Source organism: Schistocerca nitens, chromosome 9, assembly GCF_023898315.1.
Source record: "Schistocerca nitens isolate TAMUIC-IGC-003100 chromosome 9, iqSchNite1.1, whole genome shotgun sequence".
Classification (NCBI taxonomy): Eukaryota; Metazoa; Arthropoda; class Insecta; order Orthoptera; family Acrididae; genus Schistocerca; species Schistocerca nitens.
Window position 1 is genome coordinate 513,569,525 of NC_064622.1, and position 23,573 is coordinate 513,593,097.

General features: G+C 43.7%; 1 protein-coding gene across 3 annotated transcripts in view; it reads left to right on the forward strand.

Moving 5' to 3' along the window:
- Window positions 1-23,573, forward strand: part of LOC126203009 (PI-PLC X domain-containing protein 1-like) — a 419,285-nt gene that overhangs the window by 382,001 nt on the left and 13,711 nt on the right. For all 3 annotated transcript variants that reach the window (XM_049937210.1, XM_049937212.1, XM_049937211.1), the window contains 3 exons: window positions 8,374-8,578; window positions 10,914-11,199; window positions 20,936-21,058. In XM_049937210.1, the coding sequence (XP_049793167.1) occupies window positions 8,374-8,578; window positions 10,914-11,199; window positions 20,936-21,058 (614 nt within the window). The remainder of the gene's footprint in view (window positions 1-8,373; window positions 8,579-10,913; window positions 11,200-20,935; window positions 21,059-23,573) is intronic.

Consider the following 23,573-nt stretch of genomic DNA (forward strand, 5'->3'; position numbering starts at 1 on the left):
GGTTCGAATCCCGCCACTGCTTAAATTTTGATTAATAATCAGCATTGGCGGCCGAAGACTTCCGGCGTAAGAAGTCGCCCTCATTCTGCCAACGGCCTTGTCAAAGAGGGCGCAGGAGCGGGGTGAGAATCTACCCCTAAAGGTGGAAGAATCAGCAATGATCAACGGCGTGAGGATACAGAAGGCTATGGAAACTACTGCATTAAAGACAAGTAACCTGTATATACAGGACACGTGGTCTGTAATTGAATAAGTGTCGTGATGGTCTCTCCATTGGCAAAAGATTCCGGAATAGTCCCCCATTCCGATCCCCGGGAGGGGACTGCCAAGGGGGAGGTGACTATGAGAAAAAGATGAATAATAAACGAAAGGATAACGTTCTACGAGTCGGATCGTGGAATCTCAGAAGCTTGAAACTAGAAACTAGAAAATCTGAAAAGGGAAATGCAAAGGCTCAATCCAGATATAATAGAGGTCAGTGGTCAAATGGAAAGAAGATAAGGATTTCAGACCAGATGAGTATAATATCAACAGCAGCAGAAAACGGTATATACACTCGAATAGCAAGCCGGCAATACTGTGTGGCCCATACTTGCGTAATCACCCTCCCTGAACAAAAGAAGTTGGATATACTGAAACCTGAAGCCAAGTAGTATGAGGTGGACCAGGAGAAAAATCTGGAAGGTTGTGGAGCCATCATGGCGACCATTTTGCAACTCTCTTAGATGCAACTTGTAATTTCAAATAGAAACAGGGTCATGTGATATATCAACCACACAGAGAATTGCATGACAGTAACGATGGTGCCTTTCATTGCGCTCGAATGGTGTCGCATTTTATACAGAACAACGCAAATGCTGGTGATAAGACATAAAGGCTAAATGATGTGCTCTCAATGTTGCTCAGAAAGCTGCAACGTTGTTCTTAGGTACTTGATCCATTCTTCACTGACTTTCGTCAACGCATATACATGAAGGGAGCCCAAGTATAAACAGTCCCTCCCTGAGGCATGCGAGATTTCTGATCTTCACCACATACACAACGACCTACGCGTGTCTCAACAGATAAAAATCGTCATCAGTCTTCTGACTGGCTTGATGTGGCCCGCCATGAATTCCTCTCCTGTGCTAACCTTGTGCTAACCTATTCATCTCACTTGCAACCTACGTCCTCAGATATTTGCTGGATGTATTCCACTCACTGCCTTCCTCTACAGTTTTTGCCCCCTACAGCTCCCTCTAGTACCATGGAAGTCATTCCCTCATGTATTAGCAGATGTCCTATCATCCTGTCCCTTCTCCTTATCAGTGTTTTCCACATATTCCTTTCCTCTCCGATTCTGCGTAGAACCTCCTCATTCCTTACCTTATCAGTCCACCTAATTTTCAACATTCGTCTATAGCACCACATCTCAAATGCTTCGATTCTCTTCTGTTCCGGTTTTCCCACAGTCCATGTTTCACTACCATACAATGCTGTACTCCAGACGTACATCCTCAGAAATTTCTTCCTCAAATTAAGGCCGGTATTTGATATTAGTAGACTTCTCTTGGCCAGGAATGCCCTTTTTCTTCTTCTTCTTCTTGCGTTATGGCCGCTGTAGGACCACGGGTAGCCCTTTCATGGACTGCATTTTCCTCTTCTTCTCCCAGAACCTCTTCATTCTTTCTCTTCTCCTCTCCCGCTCTTCTTCCGAGATCTTTACTTTCCGTTTCTCCTGGCGGCTCCACTGGTGACATTCTAATCTTTTACTGTATTCTTCTCTGTCATTGATCTCCGGCATATTGGTCGGTGTATATTTGTTCCTCCAATTTTCCTTTCCTTCGACCTTGATCCCCAATTCCAACCAGTCCTTCCGAAGTTCAACAACGCACTTGGTTCCTGTCTTTCCCCTTGTCCTCCCTGTTGTTTCCCACACTCTCTTCGCAATTCTGTCCATACTCATCCTAACTACATGTCGAGCAAACCTTGCCGAGTCTGATTTCCCCGGATATTGTTCTCATGTTCCGGTACAGTTCTTCCCCAGGTCTTCGCATCCACCTCTTCCCACCTCTTTTGGGACCTAGTATTTTTCTCAGTATTTTCCTCTCTTCTTTCTCTAGTTACTCTGCCCCATTTCTTCCTAGTGTCATCGTCTCAGCAGCATATAATACTGCATTCCTCACTGTTGCCTTGTAGTGGCTTATCTTTGCCTCTGTGGATATATTCCTTTTATTGTATACCTCTCTCGTCATGCAGAAGGCTGACCTCATCTTCTTTATCCTCTCTGTTATTCCCTCCTTGCTCCTGTTCCTTCCTGTTATAAATTCTTCCAGATATTTAAATTTGTCCACCATTTGCACAGTGCCTTCCGGTGTTTGCCAGTCTGCAGTGGTATTCAATGTCTTTGTCTTGTTGTAGGCGATCATCAGTCCCACCTTTCTGGCTACCTTACTTAAGTTGTCGAGTTGTGTCTTTGCGTCGTCTTCCGTCTCACTTACTATTGGTATGTCATCTGCAAAGGCTAGGCAGTCCACTTGAGCCCTGTTGTCCTTTTTGTCCCCCACATGTGTCTTTGGTATTCCCATTTCCTCGTTTATTGCTCTCCACTGCCTGATCACTTCGTCCAGTGCTATATTGAACAACAATGGTGACAACACATCTCCCTGCTTAACACCAGTCTTGATCTCAAATTCTTCTGACAGTGCTCCTCTGAATCTCACCCTTGCTTTTGTGTCTGTCAGAATTTCTTTTATGAGTTCTTGTGTAGTTCCATCAAGTCCTCTGTTCTTTAGGATCCTAACAAGAGTCTGTCTGTCGATGGAGTCATATGCCTTTGTGAAGTCCACGAAGGTTATTACTGTCTTTTTTTTAAGGCCCTATGTTCTATCAACTGCTTTAGGATAAATATCTGTTCTACGCAACCTCTTCCCTTCCTGAATCCCGCTTGGTAGTCGCCAACTGTACTTTCTACCTGTTCTTCTACTCTCTTGAGCAATAGTTTTGACAGCACCTTGTATCCGACCTCTAGTAGCGATATTCCTCTGTAGTTGTTTGCATCTCTCTTGTCCCCCTTCTTATGTATTGGTACAACAATTGCATTCTTCCATCCTTCTCGCAACTTCTTTGTTCTCCAGATCTGGTGAATTATGTTGGTCATGTTGTCTATTGCTTTGTTGCCTCCCCACTTTATCATCTCGGCTGCTATACCATCTTCTCCAGTTGCCTTATTATTCTTCAGATCGCTTATGGAATGTGCGACTTCATCCCTGGTTGGAGGGCGTGACTCTCTCTCTTCTTTGTCAGTCCCCAGTTCCAGCTCTTCTTCAGGTGGTTCACAGTTCAGCAGGTCGTGAAAGTGCTCTGCAAAAATCCGACAGTTCCCCTTCGCACTGACAGCCAGCTCCCCTTCCTTATCTCTTACAAACAGTTCTCTACCCTTGTATCCAATCAGACTCTTTTTGAATTTCCCGAAAAAGTGTCTGCTGTTGTTTTTCCTGAAGTTGGTTTCAATCTCGTCCAGTTCCTGCTTCATCTTCTGTCTTCTGGTCCATCTTATTGTTCGGACTGCTTCCTTTCTTGCTCATAAGAAAATTTCCCATTTTTCCGGGTCCTTCTTGCTGCTCCAGTCTCTCCAGGCTTTCCTGCGAGTCTCTACCGCTTCCTCACATTCTTTGTTCCACCACCAGTGCTTCCGTTTCTTTTCTTCCTTTCCCCATAGTTCAGCCTGTTTCGCCATATTTCGCCTCATATCGTCCCATTCATTGAATGATTCAACTCCTTCCTCATATCTGGATCAATTGTGTCTTAATTTGTCTCTGTCTACCGTTATGTTTTCTGTTCTTCTGTTCGTCTGTGGCAGTCTGTCCCTGTTTGGAATCCAAAGGCACTTAATTCTGTAAGATAGTGATCCGATTCTATTCTTGTGTTCTTCCTGACCTTTGTGTTCATGATCTCTTTAGCATTTGTCCAGTTGATTGCTATGTGGTCAATTTGGAATTCCCCAAGGCGGGTGCATGGGTTTGACCATGTCATTTTCTTACACGGTTTGGCCCTGAAGCGTGTTGTCATCAGTCTCATTTTGTGTTCTCGACATAGTTCAATTAGCCTTTCTCCATTTTTGTTTGTCCGCTGGTGTGCAGGGTACTCGCCCACTACTCCTTTATGTTGCTTCCAGTCTGTGCATTATAATCTCCTACTAGTATCTTTACATGTCTACATGGTATGTTTTTTAGTGTATCATCTAGCTCTTCCCAGAAACTATCAGCAACTTTCTTGTCTTTCCTATTCTTGTCATTTGTAGGTGCATGTCCATTTATTATTGTATACTTTTTGTTCCCTGCTTCAAAAGTCAGTGTTGATATCCTTTCTGACCTGCTCTTCATTTCAGTTATGCCACGCTCGTATCTCTTGTCTACTATGAACCCTGTACCAAAGCATCTAGGCGCATGTCTTTCCTTTCCCACTTTAACACCTGGTTTCCCCTTCAGTATCATGAAGCCTTCTGACTCCACTGTGTCTTCGTCAGTGTATCTTGTTTCTTGCATCGCTAATATTCCAATGCTTCTCTCTTTCATCTCATCTATTACCTGTTTAAGTTTACCAGTCTTAATCATTGTCTGTACATTTATGGTTCCAATTCTGAAAGTCTTTTTAGTTTTAATCTTCTTTGAGGTTCTTGGGAGCTCCGACTCTTCCCTTATGCACTTTTTGGCAGGTCCCCCAGAATCCGGATGCCTGCTTGCGTCGAACTTGGTCAACGGGGGATTGTCCCCCTGGGGTAATCTCGATTCCATAGTGCGATCCATTCCATGAGCTAAAGAATTTTTTGTTGGGACGGCTCGTGTCCGTCCAGTTATACGACTGAAGTTGTTAGCCCCAGAGGATGTGTTCAGGCCGCCCCTGACATGGGGACACAGACGCCTTTGGTAGCCGCCCCAAACATGGAGAACCGCCGCTACCTGTTATGTTTATCGCTGCCCTTTTTGCCATTGCTAGTGTGCTTTTCATGTCCTCCTTACTCCGTCAGTCATTGGTTATTTTACTGAGTAGGTAGCAGAATTCATTAACTTCATCTACTTCGTGACCATCAATCCTGATGTTAAGTTTCTCGCTGTTCTCATTTTTGCTACTACTCATTACCTTCGTCTTTCTTCGATTTACTCTCAAACCATACTCTGTACTCATTAGACTGTTCATTCCGTTCAGCATGTAATTCTTCACTTTCACTCAGGACAGCAATGTCATCAGCGAATCGTATCATTGATATCCTTTCACCTTGAATTTTAATTCCACATTCCATAGCTTACCCCTGATTTTTTCAGAATTTCGAACGTCTTGCACCTTTTTACGTTGTCGAACGCTTTTCCCAGGTCCACAGTATGAACGTGTCTTGATTTTTCTTTAGTCTTGCTTCCATTATTAACCGCAACGACAGAATTGCCTCTCTCGTGCCTTTACATTTCCTAAAGCCAAACTGATCGTCATCTAGCGCATCCTCAATTTTCTTTTCCATTCTTCTGTATATTATGCTTGCAAGCAACTTGGATGCATGAGCTGTTAAGCTGATTGTGTGATAATTCTCGCACTTGTCAGCTCTTCTCTTCTTCGGAATTGTGTGGGTGATGCTTTTCCGCAAGTCAGATGGTATGTCGCCAGACACATACATTCTACACACCAACGTTAATAGTCGTTTTGTTGCCACTTCCTCCAGTGATTTTAGAAATTTTATTCCTTCTGCCTTACTTCATCTTAAGTCCTTATAAATTATGATTCTAATACTGGATCAACTATCTCTTCTAAATCGAGTCCTGTTTCTTCTTCTATCACATCAGACAAATCTTCCCCCTCATAGAGGCTTTCAATTACTCCATCCACCTATCCGCTCTCTCCTCTGCATTTTACAGTGGAATTCCCGTTGCACTCTTAATGTTAGCACTCTAGCTTTCAATTCCACCGAAAAGTGTTTTGACCTTCCTAAATGCTGAGTCAGTCCTTTCGATAATCACTTCTTTTTGAATTTCTTCACATTTTTCATGCAGCCATTTCATCTTAGCTTCCCTGCGCTTCCTGTTTATGTCATTCTCAGCCACTTTGTTTCTGTATTCCTGAATTTCCCAGAACATCTTTGTACTTCCTTGTTTCATCGATCAAGTGAAGTATTTCTTCTGTTACGCACGGTTTCTTCGCAGTTACCGTCTTTATACCTTTTTCTTTCCAACTTCTGTGATTGCTCTTTTTAGAGATGTCCATTCCTCTTCAAGTGTACTGCCTACTGAGCTATTCTGTATTGCTGTGTCTATAGCTTTAGAGAACTTCAAGCGTATCTCGTCACTGCTTAATACTTCTGTATCTCACTTCTTGGAGTACTGGTTCTTCCTGACTTATCTCTTAAACTTCGGGCTTCTCTTCATCACTACTACATTGTGATCTGATTTTATATCTGCTCCTTGGTGCACCTTAGAATCCAGTACCTGATTTTGGAATCTCTGTCTGACCATGATGTAATCTTACTGAAATCTTCTGATGTCAATCGGCCTTGTCCAAGTATACCTACTCCTCTTGTGATTCTTGAATTGAGTATTCGCTATTGCTAGCTGATATTTAGGCTCGATTAGTCTTTCTCCTCTCTCATCACTTGTCCCAAGTCCATGTTCACCTGTAACGTTTTTCCTATTCCTTCCCATACAACTGCATTCCAGTCCCCCATGAATATTAGATTTTCATCTCCCTTTATATATTGTATTACCGTTTCAATATCCTCATATACTTTACCTCTTATCTTCAGCTTGCGACGTCGACATGCATACCTGAAATGTCGTTATCGGTGTTGGTTTGTAGTCGATTCTGATAATAACAACCCTATCACTGAACTGTTCACTGTAGCACACTCTGTACCCTACATTCCTATTCATAACGAATCCTACTCCCTATTTCTTTACTTACAATCAAACGGCTACTGTCATCTTCAAGACTCCAAAAATTTATCTTATAAAATGTGTTCATTTTGAGTTTGACCTGACGTCATGTAGATAAAATGTATCGCCTTATCTACACGACAAGATAATTTGACGGGAGGTGCAACTCACGATGAACACTTTTTATAGCATAAATTTTTGAAGGCTTGAGGACGACAATAAAATCTCTCGAAACCGGTTGTTTGTAAATAAATAAATGTTTATGCGAACTTGCCTCTAGAAAGTTTTCACCAAGTAAAGCTGATCGCTTCTTCTAATTTCTCAGCATGAGAAAATTCAGTCAAATTGTAGATTAGTTTGCGGTCGAAAGTTAGCAGCAGGAATTTTACTGTATTGGTGACTTGTAAAGAAAGTTAAGTGGAAATTCGTAAGATGGCATTCGTGGGAGTTTCGTCTTAAAATAATTACTTACGTTTTGCCAACGAGAATGCTACGAGGAGCGTTCAGTAAGTAATGCAACATTCTTTTCTGAAACCAGATTGATTTCATTCGGGATTCCAATACAGCACATTATCCTCCACCCCTTTGCCACAACACCCTAATTTTCATCATAACCTCCGTTCAATGTAACGGTCATATGCCACCTGAGTCGGAGGGCCTGCATGCCCACGTAGTAACACACTACTGGTCGACATCGGAGCCAGTGTCTTGCTATGTCAATAACGTATGCATCATCGATATACTACTTCCCGTGGAGCGCATCCTTCGCTGGGCCAAACAGATGGAATGTGCGTAGGCAGTGAGGAATCCAGCGGGCACACACCTTTGAATAACACAGCTAACAGACAAGTGTGTCAGCGCTACCAACAGAGACGCCCAGTTGTGCAGAGAGGTGTTTGAGTGTGACCCATCCATCACATCGAGTGAGAGTGTGCGTACATTCCACGTGCGGCCGGCCGGCACGCAGGAGATCGGAAAAGTGTGCACGACCTTGTCGAGATGATGACAGACACCTCGCCCATCGACTCACCGTGCTTTTGTTTACTGCCTGGTCTCTGTAGATTTCCCGTAAGCGCCTACGAATATCTGCGATGCTCCGGTTTTCCGCCAGAAGTAACTCAATGACAGCTCACTGCTTTGTAAATGCCTCCATTATGACGGCATTTTGAAAGCTATGTATAGGGCCGCCACCTATTGGACCTTCATAAAACTACACGGGCTGAAGCGGGAATATTCCACGATTTCCCCGTAACAAATTCCACATTTTTCAACTGAAATTGGCTGAGAAAGAAAAGCTATTGCATTACTTATTGAACGCCCGTCGTATTTATCAAATGGGGGAAGAGAATTGGTCGTGTCATTTCCAAAGGAGACGTACCAGAATTTGACCTGAGCGACACAGATGATGCGAGAAAAACCCGACGAACGGCCGCCAGCTTCAGTGTGGGAGTTGTGTGACGGTGACGGCTGTCCGCAGGAGGAGTCTGTGCTGTGGCAGCTGGCGTTCGGCGTGCGCTACCTCGACCTGCGCGTCGCCTACTACCCGCTGACGGACGAGGTGTGGTGGCTGAACCACGGGCTGGTGCGCTTCCGGCCGCTGGCCGACGTGCTGCAGCAGGTGCTCACCTTCGTCCAGAACACCCAGGAGGTCGTCGTGCTCGACTTCCACGAGTTCCCCGTCGGTAAGCCACTCTCCTACTTGCTCACACATTTCATCCACTCTTCGTGTATATGTGGCTCTTACTCAGTTAGGAACACAAACCGGTTATAAATCTAAAGGGGATTTTGCTAAATGGGAACAAATTGAACCAAACCATCCCTGAGAGGAAGAGTGGCCAGAAATACGCTCTAAGACAAAAAAGCGACGGACCTCGAAGGAGGTATCCCAGTCGGTAGATGTGGTGCACACGTACAGACAAAAGAAAAATTGAATTATTTATACAAGAGCATGAGCTTCACAAATTGAGCAAGTCGATAATGTGTTGGCCCACTTCTGGCAATTATGCGAGCAGTTACTCGGCCTTATATTAATTGAGAGAGTTGTTTGAAATCTTCCTGAAGGACGGCGAGCCAGATTCTGTCCAATTGGCGAGTTAGATCGTCAAAATCGCAAGCTGGTTGCTGGCACCTGCTCATAATGCTCCAAAAGTTCTCAATTGGGGAGCGATCCGGCCACCTTGCTGGCAAAGGCAGGGTTTGCAAGTTCGAAGACAAGCAGTAGAAACTTTCGCCGTGTGCGGACGGACAATATCTTGCTGAAATGTAAGCCGAGGATGGCTTGCAAAGGCTCCTACTATGAAAAGAAACGACACCCAGACCATCACTCCTGGTTGTCGGACTGTATGGTGCGCGACAGTCAGGTTGATAACCCACCGCAGTCTGGGCCATCTCCACACACGTCGTCGCTGGTCGTCGTTCAGTTGGAAGCGCGACTCATCGCTATACACAATTCTACTCCAGTCAATGAAATTCCAGGCCGAAGACGTGTCTTGAGACCCCTCAGCCAGCAGTGGGATGCCAACGGCCCGAGAATCGGGAGTGACTGCCTGAGGCGCCATTCGTATTCATAACAGAACCTCTCGGTTGTCATCCCCGGCACCCTTGCTGCACAGTGGTACGTCGGCGACATTCTACGCCCCGTTTTGTTGCCATTCGTGGCAAGCCATGCTAGGCTGACATTTCAGCAAGATAATGACCGCCCCCACACGGTGATAGTTTCTACTTCTTGTCTTTGTACTTTTGAAACACTATCTTGGCCAGCAAGGTCGCCGGGTCTCCCCCCAACTGAGAACTTTGGAGCATTATGAGCAGGAGCCAGCAACCAGCTCGGGAGTTTGACGACCTAACGCGCCGTCTGGACGGAATCTGCTACGATGTCCGTCAGCAGGACATCTGGCAACTCTGTCAGTCAGCACCAAGCCGAATAGCTGCCTGCATAAGGGCCAGAGGTGGACCGACACGTTATTGATTCCTGAAGTTAGTTTTCTTGAACAAATCATAAGATTTTTCTGAAATTGTAATCCTGTGTTTCTTTTGAACATGTCCCATTCCGTTCGGACAATTCGTTAGTGCTGCGTTATTACTGGATTTTTTTCCCAGCGTCAGTTCGGGTGTGTATTATTCACAACGTCTCACAGGCGAGACATATCCAAACTCCACGGACGTGCCGTAAGTAATGCCTTTCGTGGTGCGAAGAGTGAAGTGGCTACTCAAAGATAATCCCACAGCACACTGTCGTCTTAAATGTAAAGCTAAAACACTTGCTTCCAGTCATTGAAACCTACACTGTCAAATATCTTTTCTCGCCTCCTTAAGTGGGTATACCTAACTTGGAACGCGTCCACATTCGTTGGAAACTGATGTATAAGTCTTGTGGCAGCGTAATTAACTGTGTGGAAATCACCCAGACTTCATTCTCGCAGTATTTGAGAATGAGAGCCCTTAGCAGCTTCTGACTATCTTTACACATAATTTCAAACATTTTCGAATCTGTTTCTCGCTGACACACCCCATGACATCAGCATAAAGCATAAATTTAGTACTTCTTTACTACCAACTTTATTAGCAACACATTTTGTAGACAGTATCCGTGTATACCACTGAATGTACCTGCAGAATTACGTAATTGTACGACACAGATCAGGACATACGATTTCATAAACACTGAGCTGCACGATAAACCTTCAGTGTCTGCAGCCACACAGATTTTACAAGCTTAACGTCGAGTATTTAACACATTAACTAATTAGTAAAGTGGACAGATGTTTGAAGGTGTTTCATACGGCCCAATGCGATTCTTTAAAGAAACAGGAATGGGGGACGGAAGCTACTGTTACTTTCCAAAGTTTTTTTTTTTTTTTTTTAATGTTATGGACCAAATATTGTTCGTATGATTGCCTCCCAAAAGAAAATTATGTGCATAAAATTTTACAAAACTACATTTGTTTTCATAATAAATGAAGTTCTCCCCCTTTGACAACACCCCGGTATCGTGGCGCGTGTGTTGCGCATGCGCAGGCTTCCGGCAGCAGGGTCGCCGGCTGGGCAGCGTGCACGACCAGCTGGTGGCGGAGCTGCGCACGCAGCTGGGGGCCGTGGCGGCGCCGCCCACGGCCGGGGGCGGCGGCTGGGCGGCTACGCTGGACCAGCTGTGGGCCGGCGGCCGGCGCCTCGTCGTCTCCTACAACGACGCCACCACCGTGGCCGGCAACGCCGACTTCCTGTGGAGCGCCGTCTCGCAGAAGTGGGGCGACGTGCGCACGCTGGACGACCTCCACGACTACCTGCAAGGCCTCTACCTCAGGTGCGCCACCTACTCGTCAGGGTCGCTCAGTGACGTCAGAGCGATGTGTACACGTCCAGATGCACATTTCAAGTAAACCCGCCACTTCACACCCCGACTAGTCGGTCGCCACAGCCCCCCTGTACTGACGGGAGTGTGAGATGGGGCAAGCAGGTAGAGGTCCGCCAGAAACCGACGCACCCAGACCACAGACGAGACCGTTACAAAATCGCCCACACAAGGGTGAACGGGTCGGGGCACGCCCGCTCCGATGGGGATTGTTGGGCGACTGTTCGGCTTGTGTACGGGGGTCTTAAGCCGAGGGTGACACTGACGTCACCTTCTCCTGAGTGTGAGCGAACTCACGGCAATCGCATCATATACCCAAAGGAAACAGCTATAAATTTGTGACAAGAAATAATATACGAAGGTTCCTGCCTAACCACAGCCTCGGAAATCGCTATATATTCTGAAATAAACAGCCGAATATTTGTCAGAAGTGAGGTGACGAAAGTCGTGAGATAGCGAAATGTACATATACAGATGGCAGTAACATCGCGTACTCGAGGTATAAAAGGGCAGTGCATCGGCGGAGCTGTAATTTGCACTCAGGTGACCCGTGTGAAAAAATTTCCGACGTGATTACGGCTGCACGACGCAAATTAACAGATTGGAAAGGTAGTTGGAGCTACACGAATTGGACGTTCCATTTTGGAAATCGTTAGGGAATTCGATATTCTGCATTTCACAGTGTCGAGAGTGTGCCGAGAATACCAAATTTCAGACATTACCTCTCACCACAGACAACACAGTGGCCTATGGTCTTACTTTACGACTGAGAGCAGAGGCATATCCGTAAAGGTCTCAGTGCTAAAAGACGAACAGTTCTGTTTGAAATAAGTACAGAAATCAATGCGGGACCTGCGACGAACGTATCCCTTCGGACACTGCAGCGTAATTTGGCGTTAATGGGCGTTGGCAGCCCACGAATCCGCGGACCCAAGTTGTCAACGAGGCACTATGCAAGCTGGTGGTGGCTCCATGTTGCTGTTCACCGTGTTTACACGGAATGGACTGGCGCCTCTAGTCAGACTGAACCGATCATTCACTGGAAATGTGCTGCTACTTGGAGACAGTCTGCAGACATTCGTGGACTTCATGTTCCCAAACAAAGACGCAATTCATACAAATGACAATGCGCCATATCACCCGACCACAATTGTATACTAACGGTTTGAAGAACATTCTGCACAATTTCAGCAAATGATTTCACCACCAAAATCGTCCAATGTGGACCCGTCGAACATTTATGGGACGTAAGCGAGAGGTCAGTTTGTGCACAAAATCCTGCACTGCCAACACTTTAGCGTTTATGGACGGGTATGGAGGCAGCATGGCTTAATATTCTTATTGGGGGCTTCCGACGACCTGTTCGGTCCACGTCACATCGAGTTGCTGCACCACCCCCCGCAAAAGAAGGTCCTACACGATATCCCACGACTTTTGTCACCTCAGTGCATAGTCGTCATTGTAGGGCCGCTCACAGGGGTTGCAAGACCTACCACTGCCTAGGGCGGCAAGATTTGGCGAGTGGCAAAATCTTAATTTTTAATATGGTTACAGAAGGACAAATTAAACAAGAGAATAAGACATTTTACATAAATGAATAAGGGGGAAGTACAAATCATGCACAAAATCTAGTGCCTTACCGGAAATTATGTACGGAGTTAGGTAACAAATTAAGCACCGGGTTTGCTCACCTTGGCTGCATCTTTCAAAATACCAAAGAATGTTGCTAATGGCAATGTTGCCATCTCAGTTTCCATCATGTCCCTACACAAAACTTGAAATGGCGCTTCTGACAACCTGAGAGCCCTTAAGGAACAAAACAGTTTATAAAAAATAAAGATATATATTACTACACAGCAACGTTAAACTCCTATGCCGGTATCACGGAGAAAAGCTTAATAATAAATAAAGAACAAGCAAAATATGTACCCTAAACGTTTCACTTCTGTTTCATTAACTGGTGGCCCGTACGCGATTCTGATCTTGTACACCTAACTTATTCACGTCAACAAGATGTAGGAGCAGGTCCGATATTTGAAAATAAGATGTCATGGGTGAAGGACTTTGTGAAAAAGGTTGAGTATGCCTGAAAACGCAAGGAGCAGGTGTGGGGGACGGGGGGGGGGGGGGGGGGGGTGCTTGAAATGTTTGCCACGGGGCGACAAAACCCCAGGAGCCCGCCACATGTCACACTGCTGCTCGATTCACTCGCACCAATTTAAGCTCTACTGTGTAAGTTCCGGCCTAACACTGCCCTCGGAAGCCGCAATATATTCGGAAAAAGCGACCAAATGTTTGTGACAGACATGAGTGCAAACGTTACTGCCACTTCCAGAATCTGTTAAAAACGCGAAGATGAAAAAAAAAAAAAAAAAAGATACGGGGTGACTCATAAGTCCATCAGTATTTGAAAATTCAATACTTCACGGAATACGAGGGTGGTTTGGTAAGTCTGCTGCATCTTCATGAAAGAATGGAACATTTTTGTTGCGTCTTTGTTGTTGGTAAGCCTGATTACTCCAAGGATTGTATACAGAATTTCAACAACGTACAGCGTGCTGTTCATTGTAGACTGTGATTCAAAACGGAGAAAACCGTGTTTCACGCTGTTATTAAAGATTTTCACTTGAAGGATTGTGCTGACACAAATCGAAACAGAATTGGATGAATTTCATGTAGACTCTGCACCATCACTGAAGACCATTTACTTTCGGATTAATGTACTTCAACGCGGTCGGACAAGCACCGAAGATAAAGCGCGCTGTGGCCGTCCAGTGGAGGACACCAGAAGGGAAACCACTCACAGAATCCGTGATATGGTAATTCAAGACCGCCGAAGAAAAATTCGTGAGATTACTGAGACTGGGCGAGTGCATTATATCCTGCATAGAGAATTGGCTACGAAGAAGCTGTGTGCGAGGTGGGTGCCGCGGTTGCTCAGAGACTGTCAGAAACGCATCCGGCACAACACTTGAACACGATGTCTGGCATTGTTTAATCGCGATCGGCAAGACTATTTGCGCCGATTTATGACTGTCGATGAAACCTGGATCCATCATTACACTTCACAGTCAATGGTGTTATAACAAATGCTCAGCATGTCGGACATCAATCACCAACAATACCTGTAGCCGAGGGAAAATATCGTGAACAGCACTATACAGGATGTTAGTAAGTATCGTGAGAAACTGCCGTCGGATGACGAATTTAGCATCCCTAATGAGTAGGATGGTCGCGGTAGCCTTGTAACTTCACATAACCCCACAGCCAGTAATCACACGGGTTGAGCTCTGGTGAGCTGAGACGCCAAGAATGACGGAGGTGGCGGCTCAGCACGCGAGATGTGCACAAGGTATCTTTAACACGCGTAGCTGTATTTTTGGAGTGCCATCCTGCATAAAATTCGTACCTTCCAGCTGTTTATGAACCAGGCTACGGATGACGCGATTCTGTAACCTGTCACGATTCTCTCGCAGCGTCACTGGCGTGCTGCTGTCCGGCGCCTTCTGTTGGCCGGTTTTAGAACTCGTTTTTTGTTTCAATAAAACCCCTAGTCACTTCAGGCATGCGTCTCAAGATTTACTTCTCTACCTACATTATTCCGTCTATTAGTGTATTTGGAAATGATAACGGACTTTTGGATCACCCTGTATATACACGGAGAAAATTATTTAAGCCGACAAATTCTGGGAGCTTGCACGGGACACCAAAACAAACATTTTTCTCTAATGTCTTAATTACCTGCGAGTATATTTAAGGCGGTAGAGGGCGTAACAGTAGCAGCTCTTGTGCATAGAGACCAATCGAACAAATGTAAGAAACGTCCTTCATGAGCAACTGTTAATCCATTTCAGTTACAGTGTGTGCACAACCTGGATTTAGATAATTATCCACAGAACTCAAGTTTCCGCAGTGGCCTCTGGAACAGAGTCAAATGCCTCCTACTTTTCCGTCTTGCGCGCTGTTTTCAGGTGGAGCAACGTCCGGGCGCGGTGAGGTCTTCCACAGTTCCCGTGTTGTGTTTTGAGTGAGGTTAATCTACATCTACTCGCGCTCATGAGTTACGGTTTCACGTGAATTTGGAGGTAGATGTTGGTGATTGTTTAATTGGGCCATCTATCTAGGTCATTAAATGACAGGCATTACTGGAGCTCCATTGCCAGATGTGCTGCATGACGTTGCACTCGCTGCAAGACAGCGCATGACGGGGCGCTGGCACATTTCAGTCGTCCTGTGCGTCGTTTCTTGAACCGATGGTTTCCAGAAAAGGTGATTGACAGAGGTGGTCCTGTACCGTGCCCTGCTCGATTCCCTGGTTTGACCTCTCTGGACTTTTTTGTGTGACGAGAGATGTGCAGCTTGTTTACAAAACCCTTGTTGAATCAGAAGAGGATCTGGTTGCTCAGATAGTATCAACAGAAGTAAGAATTAAGGACACTTAAGCAGTCTTCGACCAAGTTAGACAGAATGCGACCGACCACTGTAATCTCTGCTCACAAGTCAATGGAGTCATTTTTTAACCACAAGTGTAATTGTGTTTTGTTAATGTTGTTTTCTCTTAGTAATAAAGAATTAAAACTTGTTTGTTACTTTTTGTCTTCACTGAAAAACACACTACAAAAATGTGTTTTCATTGTCCACGCAACATCCTAGAGATCGATAGTTTAATTTATTTTCATACAGAAAAAATGGTTCTCTATTGGTTTAAAAAATCCTCACAGGAAAATATGACATTAGACAAAAATGTTAACTTCAATGTCCCGTGGAACCTCCCACAGTTTGACAATTTAAATAATTTTCACCGTGTATAAAGGATGGTACAAAATGATACCAGCAAATTTTGTAGAGGTTGTCTTCAGGAACAGGTTAAGAGTAGAACCTGTGTCTGGAAGCGTCAGACAATGACGCCGTAGACTGTCAACTTTATAGGCTCCGGCGCCTGCAACTAGGCCACCCCCGTGGCAGCAAACACGACCTCGTATGCCAATGGACTGCAGTCGGATCGTCTCGCAACAGACGGTGTGTTGCTTGTTATTGAATGATCGGGACTCATTGTCACAATCATCAGTGGAGAAGATGGAGCTAGCTGCTGTTAGACAAATCTTCTCTCCTATGAATACAATGCTTTGTTACCTCATTGAATGGGGGTCCTGGGAATGGCTTTCCATAGGTAGTTTGTTTTCCTCATGGACCCTCTAAAATTTCCAATGTTTTTCGGTACACACAATGTAACAGAAAGATACTGTCAGGTATTAATGTCTACCTAAGCAGCAGCCGTCGCCGACTACTCCACTTCAATTTGTGGCTATCAGCTGTGTTGGAAAATTCGCTGTTTTTACTTAATTTAAAGGGAAGTAAATATGAATGCAAAGAAAAGAGGAGGCTACATAAGACTATTCCATATGGAAGACAACAGAAAACATTTGTCTAGGAGTGAAAATTACTATTTATTCTATTGTTACAGAAATTAAATAAAACTGGAGGAGGTGTTCAAAATGCCTATCTTCGGCATCGCAGCACGCCTCACACCTGCATACCGCTGACTGGCAGATTGACTCGAAGACATCAGGTGTGCCCAAACATGTACACACGTGGCACGTATTCTTGCATCTAAGTCCATCGTTGAGTCCACTGGGCTTTCATACACAACATTCTTCAGTTGACCACACAAGAAAAAGTCTAACGGGTCGAGATCAGACGACAGACAAGTCCACATCAGCCAATTCAGTGATCTCCAAAAACCTGTCCGACATGGGATCTGGCACTAAACTGAAATGTGTGGGTGCCCCATCATGCTGGCACAACATACATCGACAGGATGCAAGTGGCACCTCTTGCAGTACTTCCAGCAGTACTTCTTGAACAAACATTACATATACTTCCTGTGAGTCGAGAAGGAAGCGTGTAGGGGCCAATCAAGTAATTTTGTACCATGCTAGCCCATAAATTTATAGTGAACCTTTTTTCATGACCTTGTTCATGTGTGGGGGGGGGGGGGACTCTCTTCTGCTCAAATGTGAGGATTATGAGTACTGAAGAAACCCTCATGGCTGAAGGACTCCTCATCAAAAAATGCAAAGAAAATGGTTCAAATGGCTCTGAGCCCTATGGGACTTAATATCTGTGGTCATCAGTCCCCGAGAACTTAGAACTACTTAAACCTAACTAACCTAAGGACATCACACATATCCATGACAGAGGCAGGATTCGAACCTGTGACCGTAGTGGTTGCGTGATTCCAGACTGACTCCTCATCCATAAACAATGTAGCCACATGGCGCAATGCTGAAAAAACCACTGCCCAAACTATATACTTGGGGCAAAATCACGGGCTCTCAGCATTTACGCCTTCTTGAAATGAAATGGATGCCCTCCCTCCTCATGCATCACTCTCAAAACTGCTACGTGATTGCTTTGCAATGTGTGTGCCACAGTATGAGTGCTGCATCAAATCTCTGTAACATGTCCTCTTTAAATAAAAGTGTGCATATGCTTCATGAATGGCATGCTCTGTTTTCATGTCTATTGATATCCGTTTCATGTAGATAATGATGAATAGTCGTGAAAGTAGAACAATCTGGTTGACACATATTTGAATATCTTTACCCATAGGTGTATAAAGCTGCGTGCTCATTTCCTCTCACTTCACCATAAACGGAATGCATACCCACTGCTAAGACCAAGTGAAGTTCTCCAAGATGTGGCACAACTGCACGAGACAAACTGCTGAGAAGCATTGTGTTTCTGCTGCATGTATTCATCTTTCCTCTGTGCTACCACCACTGTTAGCACTATCTGCATTGTTGTGACAGACGTGGATGTGTTTGCACCATCTAACATCCACAATGCTGTCTTGTCTACTATGAGACATTCTGCCTGCTGTCCGTCAGCATACAAAGTCACGTTTGCTGCCAAAAGGGTGGCCTAGCGGCAGGAGCTGGCATCTGTAACTTTGACACTCCATAGCATCATTGGATGACATTTCCAGACACTGGCTCTTACACTCAATTTGTTCCTCAAGACACCCTCTACAATCCCTCAAAGTTTGTTGGAAGAGTTCTGTTGCTCCTTGTACATTAGCATATATAAGGAAGGATATCACTTCCCTCAACACTGTAACTCGATGTCTGTAGCCAAATGCGTACACTGAACAAATGTAACTCTTAACATTATTATCATTTATCATAGAATTTCACGGAGGCTTTTATCCCTGATGTGCCAGTAACTGACATTTAATGTTAAGGAATCATAACATGTTAACATGTTTGTGATGAATCTTTAACGCGCCATTGCCTCGAGATGGCATACTGCCGTAACACGCTAGTTACAATGCAAAGGCAATGAAATACAATGAAATCAGTGTGGCATCTCCAAAGCTGTCTTCTACTATGGTCGCATCAAGTGCCACATCATTTTAATGCCACTATCCAATTATCCGAGCATCTCACTAATGTGACCCTACCTGTATGCCCACACTATACCATTGCAGAGCATGCCGAGATCATCCTGTACCCTCTTTCTGCAATAGTTTTTCTATACAGCAAAGTCATCCATGAAGAGAGGCAAGTGCTCACTCTCCTAGAATCTGGAATACAGACTTTTACATCATTTCAAGATTTTCATGCACTTCGATTTTACTAAACAGCAGATTTAGCATAGCCATTTCTTTGGTGTGGTGTCACACTTGACACATTATTGCAATAAAGGCTAATTCATCAACGTTTTATAAGAGAATTTCTGATGATGTATGTTGTTTCTCCACTTGAAGAGTATCAGTGGTGTTTCACAACTCTTCCACATGACTGATTTAATCATATGATGATGTTGTTTCAGATCAGATTTCAGGTCATTAAAACAATAAAGGAGGCATTAATAATACAAAAAGATTTACTTTACATTTACTAAATAAGTCCATGCTTATAATAAAAATGGAAACATGTATGTGTTTGTGTTTGTATATGTGTACGTATGCACGTATGTTCCACATCTCCTCCTAAACCACTGGACCGATTTCAAGCAAACTTGGTACAAATATACTTTACTGTTAGGCAACAATCAGTGCAGGGGTAAGAAACACTTACCTATCAAAGTGGTATGGGTGACAAAGAAGTGCAGCCTGTGACACATGAATTCCCAGACTTTATTAATACAGTGTTTGAGAAAGAGTGCACTTAGCGACTTGTAATAAAATTTACATTCAAACTTTTGCAAGATTTTTTCTCACTGACAAGTCATACAAAATGATGACTGGAAAAATATTTATCAGCTACTACTTTTCCACAGTTCATGTGGTAAGATTACCGCATTAGGCATGACGTTACAATTTATTGCTTCTTAACCACTAACTTTATTCATGACACATTTTACAGACAGTATGCATGTATACTTCTGAACATAAGTGTAAACTGATATCATTGTAGCAAACTGATATCATTGTATGACATATAGTTCGGGAGGTATAACATCATAAACTGAGATTTGTAAAAAAGTACCACACCGAGCATGATGTTTAAATTTATTACTTCATTGCTACTCACTCCATTTGCAACACATTTTGCAAATGGTATCCACATATGTCACTAAATCGACCTACAAAATTACGTCATTGTGTGACACATAGTTCAGGAGGTATGACATCATAAACATTAAGTACAAGGCCAGATGCCGTGGGGTACAGGTGTGGCTGCACAGCTATAAATACCTTGGCAATGCTGGGTTTCTCCACTCGTATGCTCACATTTTAGGTATCAAAAATTTACCTTCACAAACCTGTTGAGTGGGTAACTGCAAATCATTGAAGGTCAATAAATTTACTGCAGCTCTTGTCAAATTTAGTTCCTGGAGCAAGTTCACTGAATCAGTTGTACTGTATATAAAAACTGACAGTATTTTAATATTGCTCCATCTTGCATAAATTTATGCAGATGCTCATGCTAGACAGATTTAGCAGATTTTGTATATCCACAAGGAAAAACTTCATAAAGATCTTAAATTGTGTGTACAGTTTGATGGAAGTCACTAAGTGCTTTCATTCTCAAATACTTAATGAACGAAATTTGGGTATTTGTGCACAGTGAGTTATGCTACTTCAAGACATCTACACAGTTTCTAACTGTAATAATAGCGTTATTGTGTTAAATCTTGAACATGAGATTATACCTCTTAATGAGTAGATCAGCACATCATTTTTAATTCAGTCAATAATTAATTGAAATATTAAAAAATCATTTTATTTATTTATTTTTGTCCACGGAAGCCATAGCCAGACATCGTGGAACTGAGACCGCGAACTGTGAAACAGACTAACCATTTAGTAATATAGACTGTCAAAAACTCTATATTTGGTATGTTTGTTTTAATTTTGAAATAATATTAATTGGCTAATATTCAGCTTCAATGCATGCCCATTTGTACAGGTGATTTATTGTTGAACTAAAATCAGAGTAAAGTAAAAATACATTATTAACTTTTAGTAATGTTATATCATTACACAACAGCAAATTAAACTTCTGAACTCTGGAAAAATCAATCTTTTTATTACAAAATGTGAATGTATCGAGCGCTTCACTAAGTTCCAGTCTCCAGTCAAAAGTGTCAGCCACAGTAGTTCAAGCATAGCAGTTATCTTTATTATTGTGAGCAGTTGTAGAGTAAGTGTTGACTACATGCCACACTGATCTTCCTGCAGCCCACCGACTGGGCCCTGGGCGGCGATGGCCGAGCTGACGCCCAACACCATGGATGTCCTGCTCGACCGCCTCGGTGGGCTCCGCAAGATGGCTGACCTCGTTAATAAAAATGTCACTGCCTGGTAAGTGTCTGCATACTGTCCTACTTTCCTCCTCATACCATTATTTTATCCTACATTATTATCAGCATGCCAAGCATCATTGGGAAACGGGAAAATGGGAAGCAATCACTGCAAAGTCACAGATAATATTTCCCATAAACCAGAAATTCTATGATTTTTATATTAAGGCATAATCCCTACTTAGAATTGACAAATAATTCAAAGATAATAAAAAACATATCTGATTCAACTTCTGAGTTGCACGGTCACATTTATTATTAGCAGTGCACAGTCTCTCAATAAATGTGACATCACCGAGTTGTTATTTGGACTCTTTTTCACAGAGTAGAAACCTAAGAGATATTGAAACAGGTACAACACAAACTGTACTGTTAAACACACTGGTAGCAACCAGTCTGAGGCTCTGGCTACGATTCTCACACTCGAGAAATGTATGCCGTAGGCCACAGAAAGATTGAGTGCAAACAGATGTGTCAGAGAACCTATTGGCTGCTAGAATGTGCACAAAATAGCTTGGCTCCTGCCTGTGTAGCTGGCACAGTAAAGGAGGGAACAATGCTAGTGGTGTGCCCTCTGCACAATAGGGGAAGTGCATCTCAGCAGCATAAGCTACTCACAATTAGAACTTTTAAGCTGCAGAAGCAAGTCTCAAGTCTGCAAACAGTCATACTATCAGTTGGCTAATGTGACCAATAAAATCTGACAGGTCAGTTGTCTCTTATTAGAAAATCAGTATATCGACAACTGAGACAAACTCTTCTAACGGGTGGAGCACACAGCTCAGAAGAATGTAGTGGACATGCTTTGTACTGAGAAAGAGAATTCTTTTCTGTGCAGGTACCAAATTAATTTGCATGAGTCCCTCCAGAACTCCACACTGCTGACTACCTCACGAATGGGATCCAAAACCAGTGAAGTTCTGGAACGATTAATCTGCCCTCGCAAAGCTTGCACAATTTTATTATTGAGTGAGTGTGGGGCTAGGCACATGCATTGTTGATGTAGAATACATTTCGATGTTTCCCTTATTTTTAAACAAGTATAATTAATGTTTTGGTGACTTCTGCCTCTGAAATGTCTGTTGATTAAACTTTACTTTGTTCTGTCACACTTTTGACATTCTATTAATTAAATACATTCTTATTTCTCACATTTTTGTAACTTTCATACCAACATTGCCTGTGGTGAACCCCTTCACAATGTCACTCATCTCATGCTACAATAGCTCATATCACAATGCAGCTGAATGTGCAAGCACTTGATAATTCTATTTTGGTGTATAATATTTTTAACAACTAATTTTAGTTGTCTGGGACAGTCATCAAAGTATTTTATGTGGAGATGAAATTGTCAGCCAATGAACTATCAATTACATCAGGATATTATGTTATTATATTATGAAAAGGAAAGTTGTACTCACCACATAGTGGAGGTGCTGAGTTGCAGATAGGCACAATAAAAAGACTGTCACAAATAAAGCTTTTGGCCATTAAGGCCTTCGTCAAAAATAGATCACACACACACACACACATGACTGCAGTCTCAGGCAACTGAAACCACACTGCGAGCAGCAGCACCAATGCATGATGGGAGTGGCGACTGGGTGGAGGTAAGGAGCAGGCTGGGGACGAGGAGGGATAGTATGGCAGGGGTGGCAGACAGTGAAGTGCTGCAGGTCAGACGGAGGGCAGGGGAGAGATGGGAGGGGTGGGGGTGGGGGAGGGGTGGTATCACAAAGCAGAGAATTAAAAAACTGCATGTGGTGGTGGAATGATGACTGTGTAATGCTGGAATGGGAACAGGGAAGGGGCTGGGTGGGTGAGGACAGTGACTAACGAAGGTTGAGGTCAGGAGGGTTACGGGAATGTAGGATGTATCGCAGGGAAAGTTCCCACCTGCATAATTCAGAAAAGCTGGTGTTCGTGGGGAGGATCTGTATGGTACAGGCTGTGAAGCGGTCATTGAAATGAAGGATGTCATGTTTGGCAGTGTGTTCAGCAACAGGGTGGTCCACTTGTTTCTTGGCCACAGTTTGTCAGTGGCCATTCATGCAGACAGACAGCTTGTTGGGTGTCATGCCTACATAGTATGCTGCACAGTGGTTGCAGCTTAGCTTGTAGACCACACAACTGGTTTCACAGGTCCCCTGCTTTTGATGGGATAGGTGATGTTAGTGACTGGACTGGAGTAGGTGGTGGTTGGAGGATGTATGGGACATGTCTTATATCTAGGTTTATTGCAGGGGTATGAGCCACGAGGTAAGGGGTTGGGAGCAGGGGTTGTGTAAGGATGGATGAGTATATTGTGGGGGTTCGTTGGATGGCAGTGGAAAGGATAGTAGTCAGGGCATTTCTCATTTCAGGGCACAACTAGAGGGAAGATATTACAGTCAGACTTGCAGGAAGTGGATTTGCAGATCATGAGCCACTTCTCCTTACACTCTGTAAGAGGAAGCCAGTTAAAACGGAAGAACCTAAAGTAGTAATGGTACAAGGACAAAAGGAATAATACATAA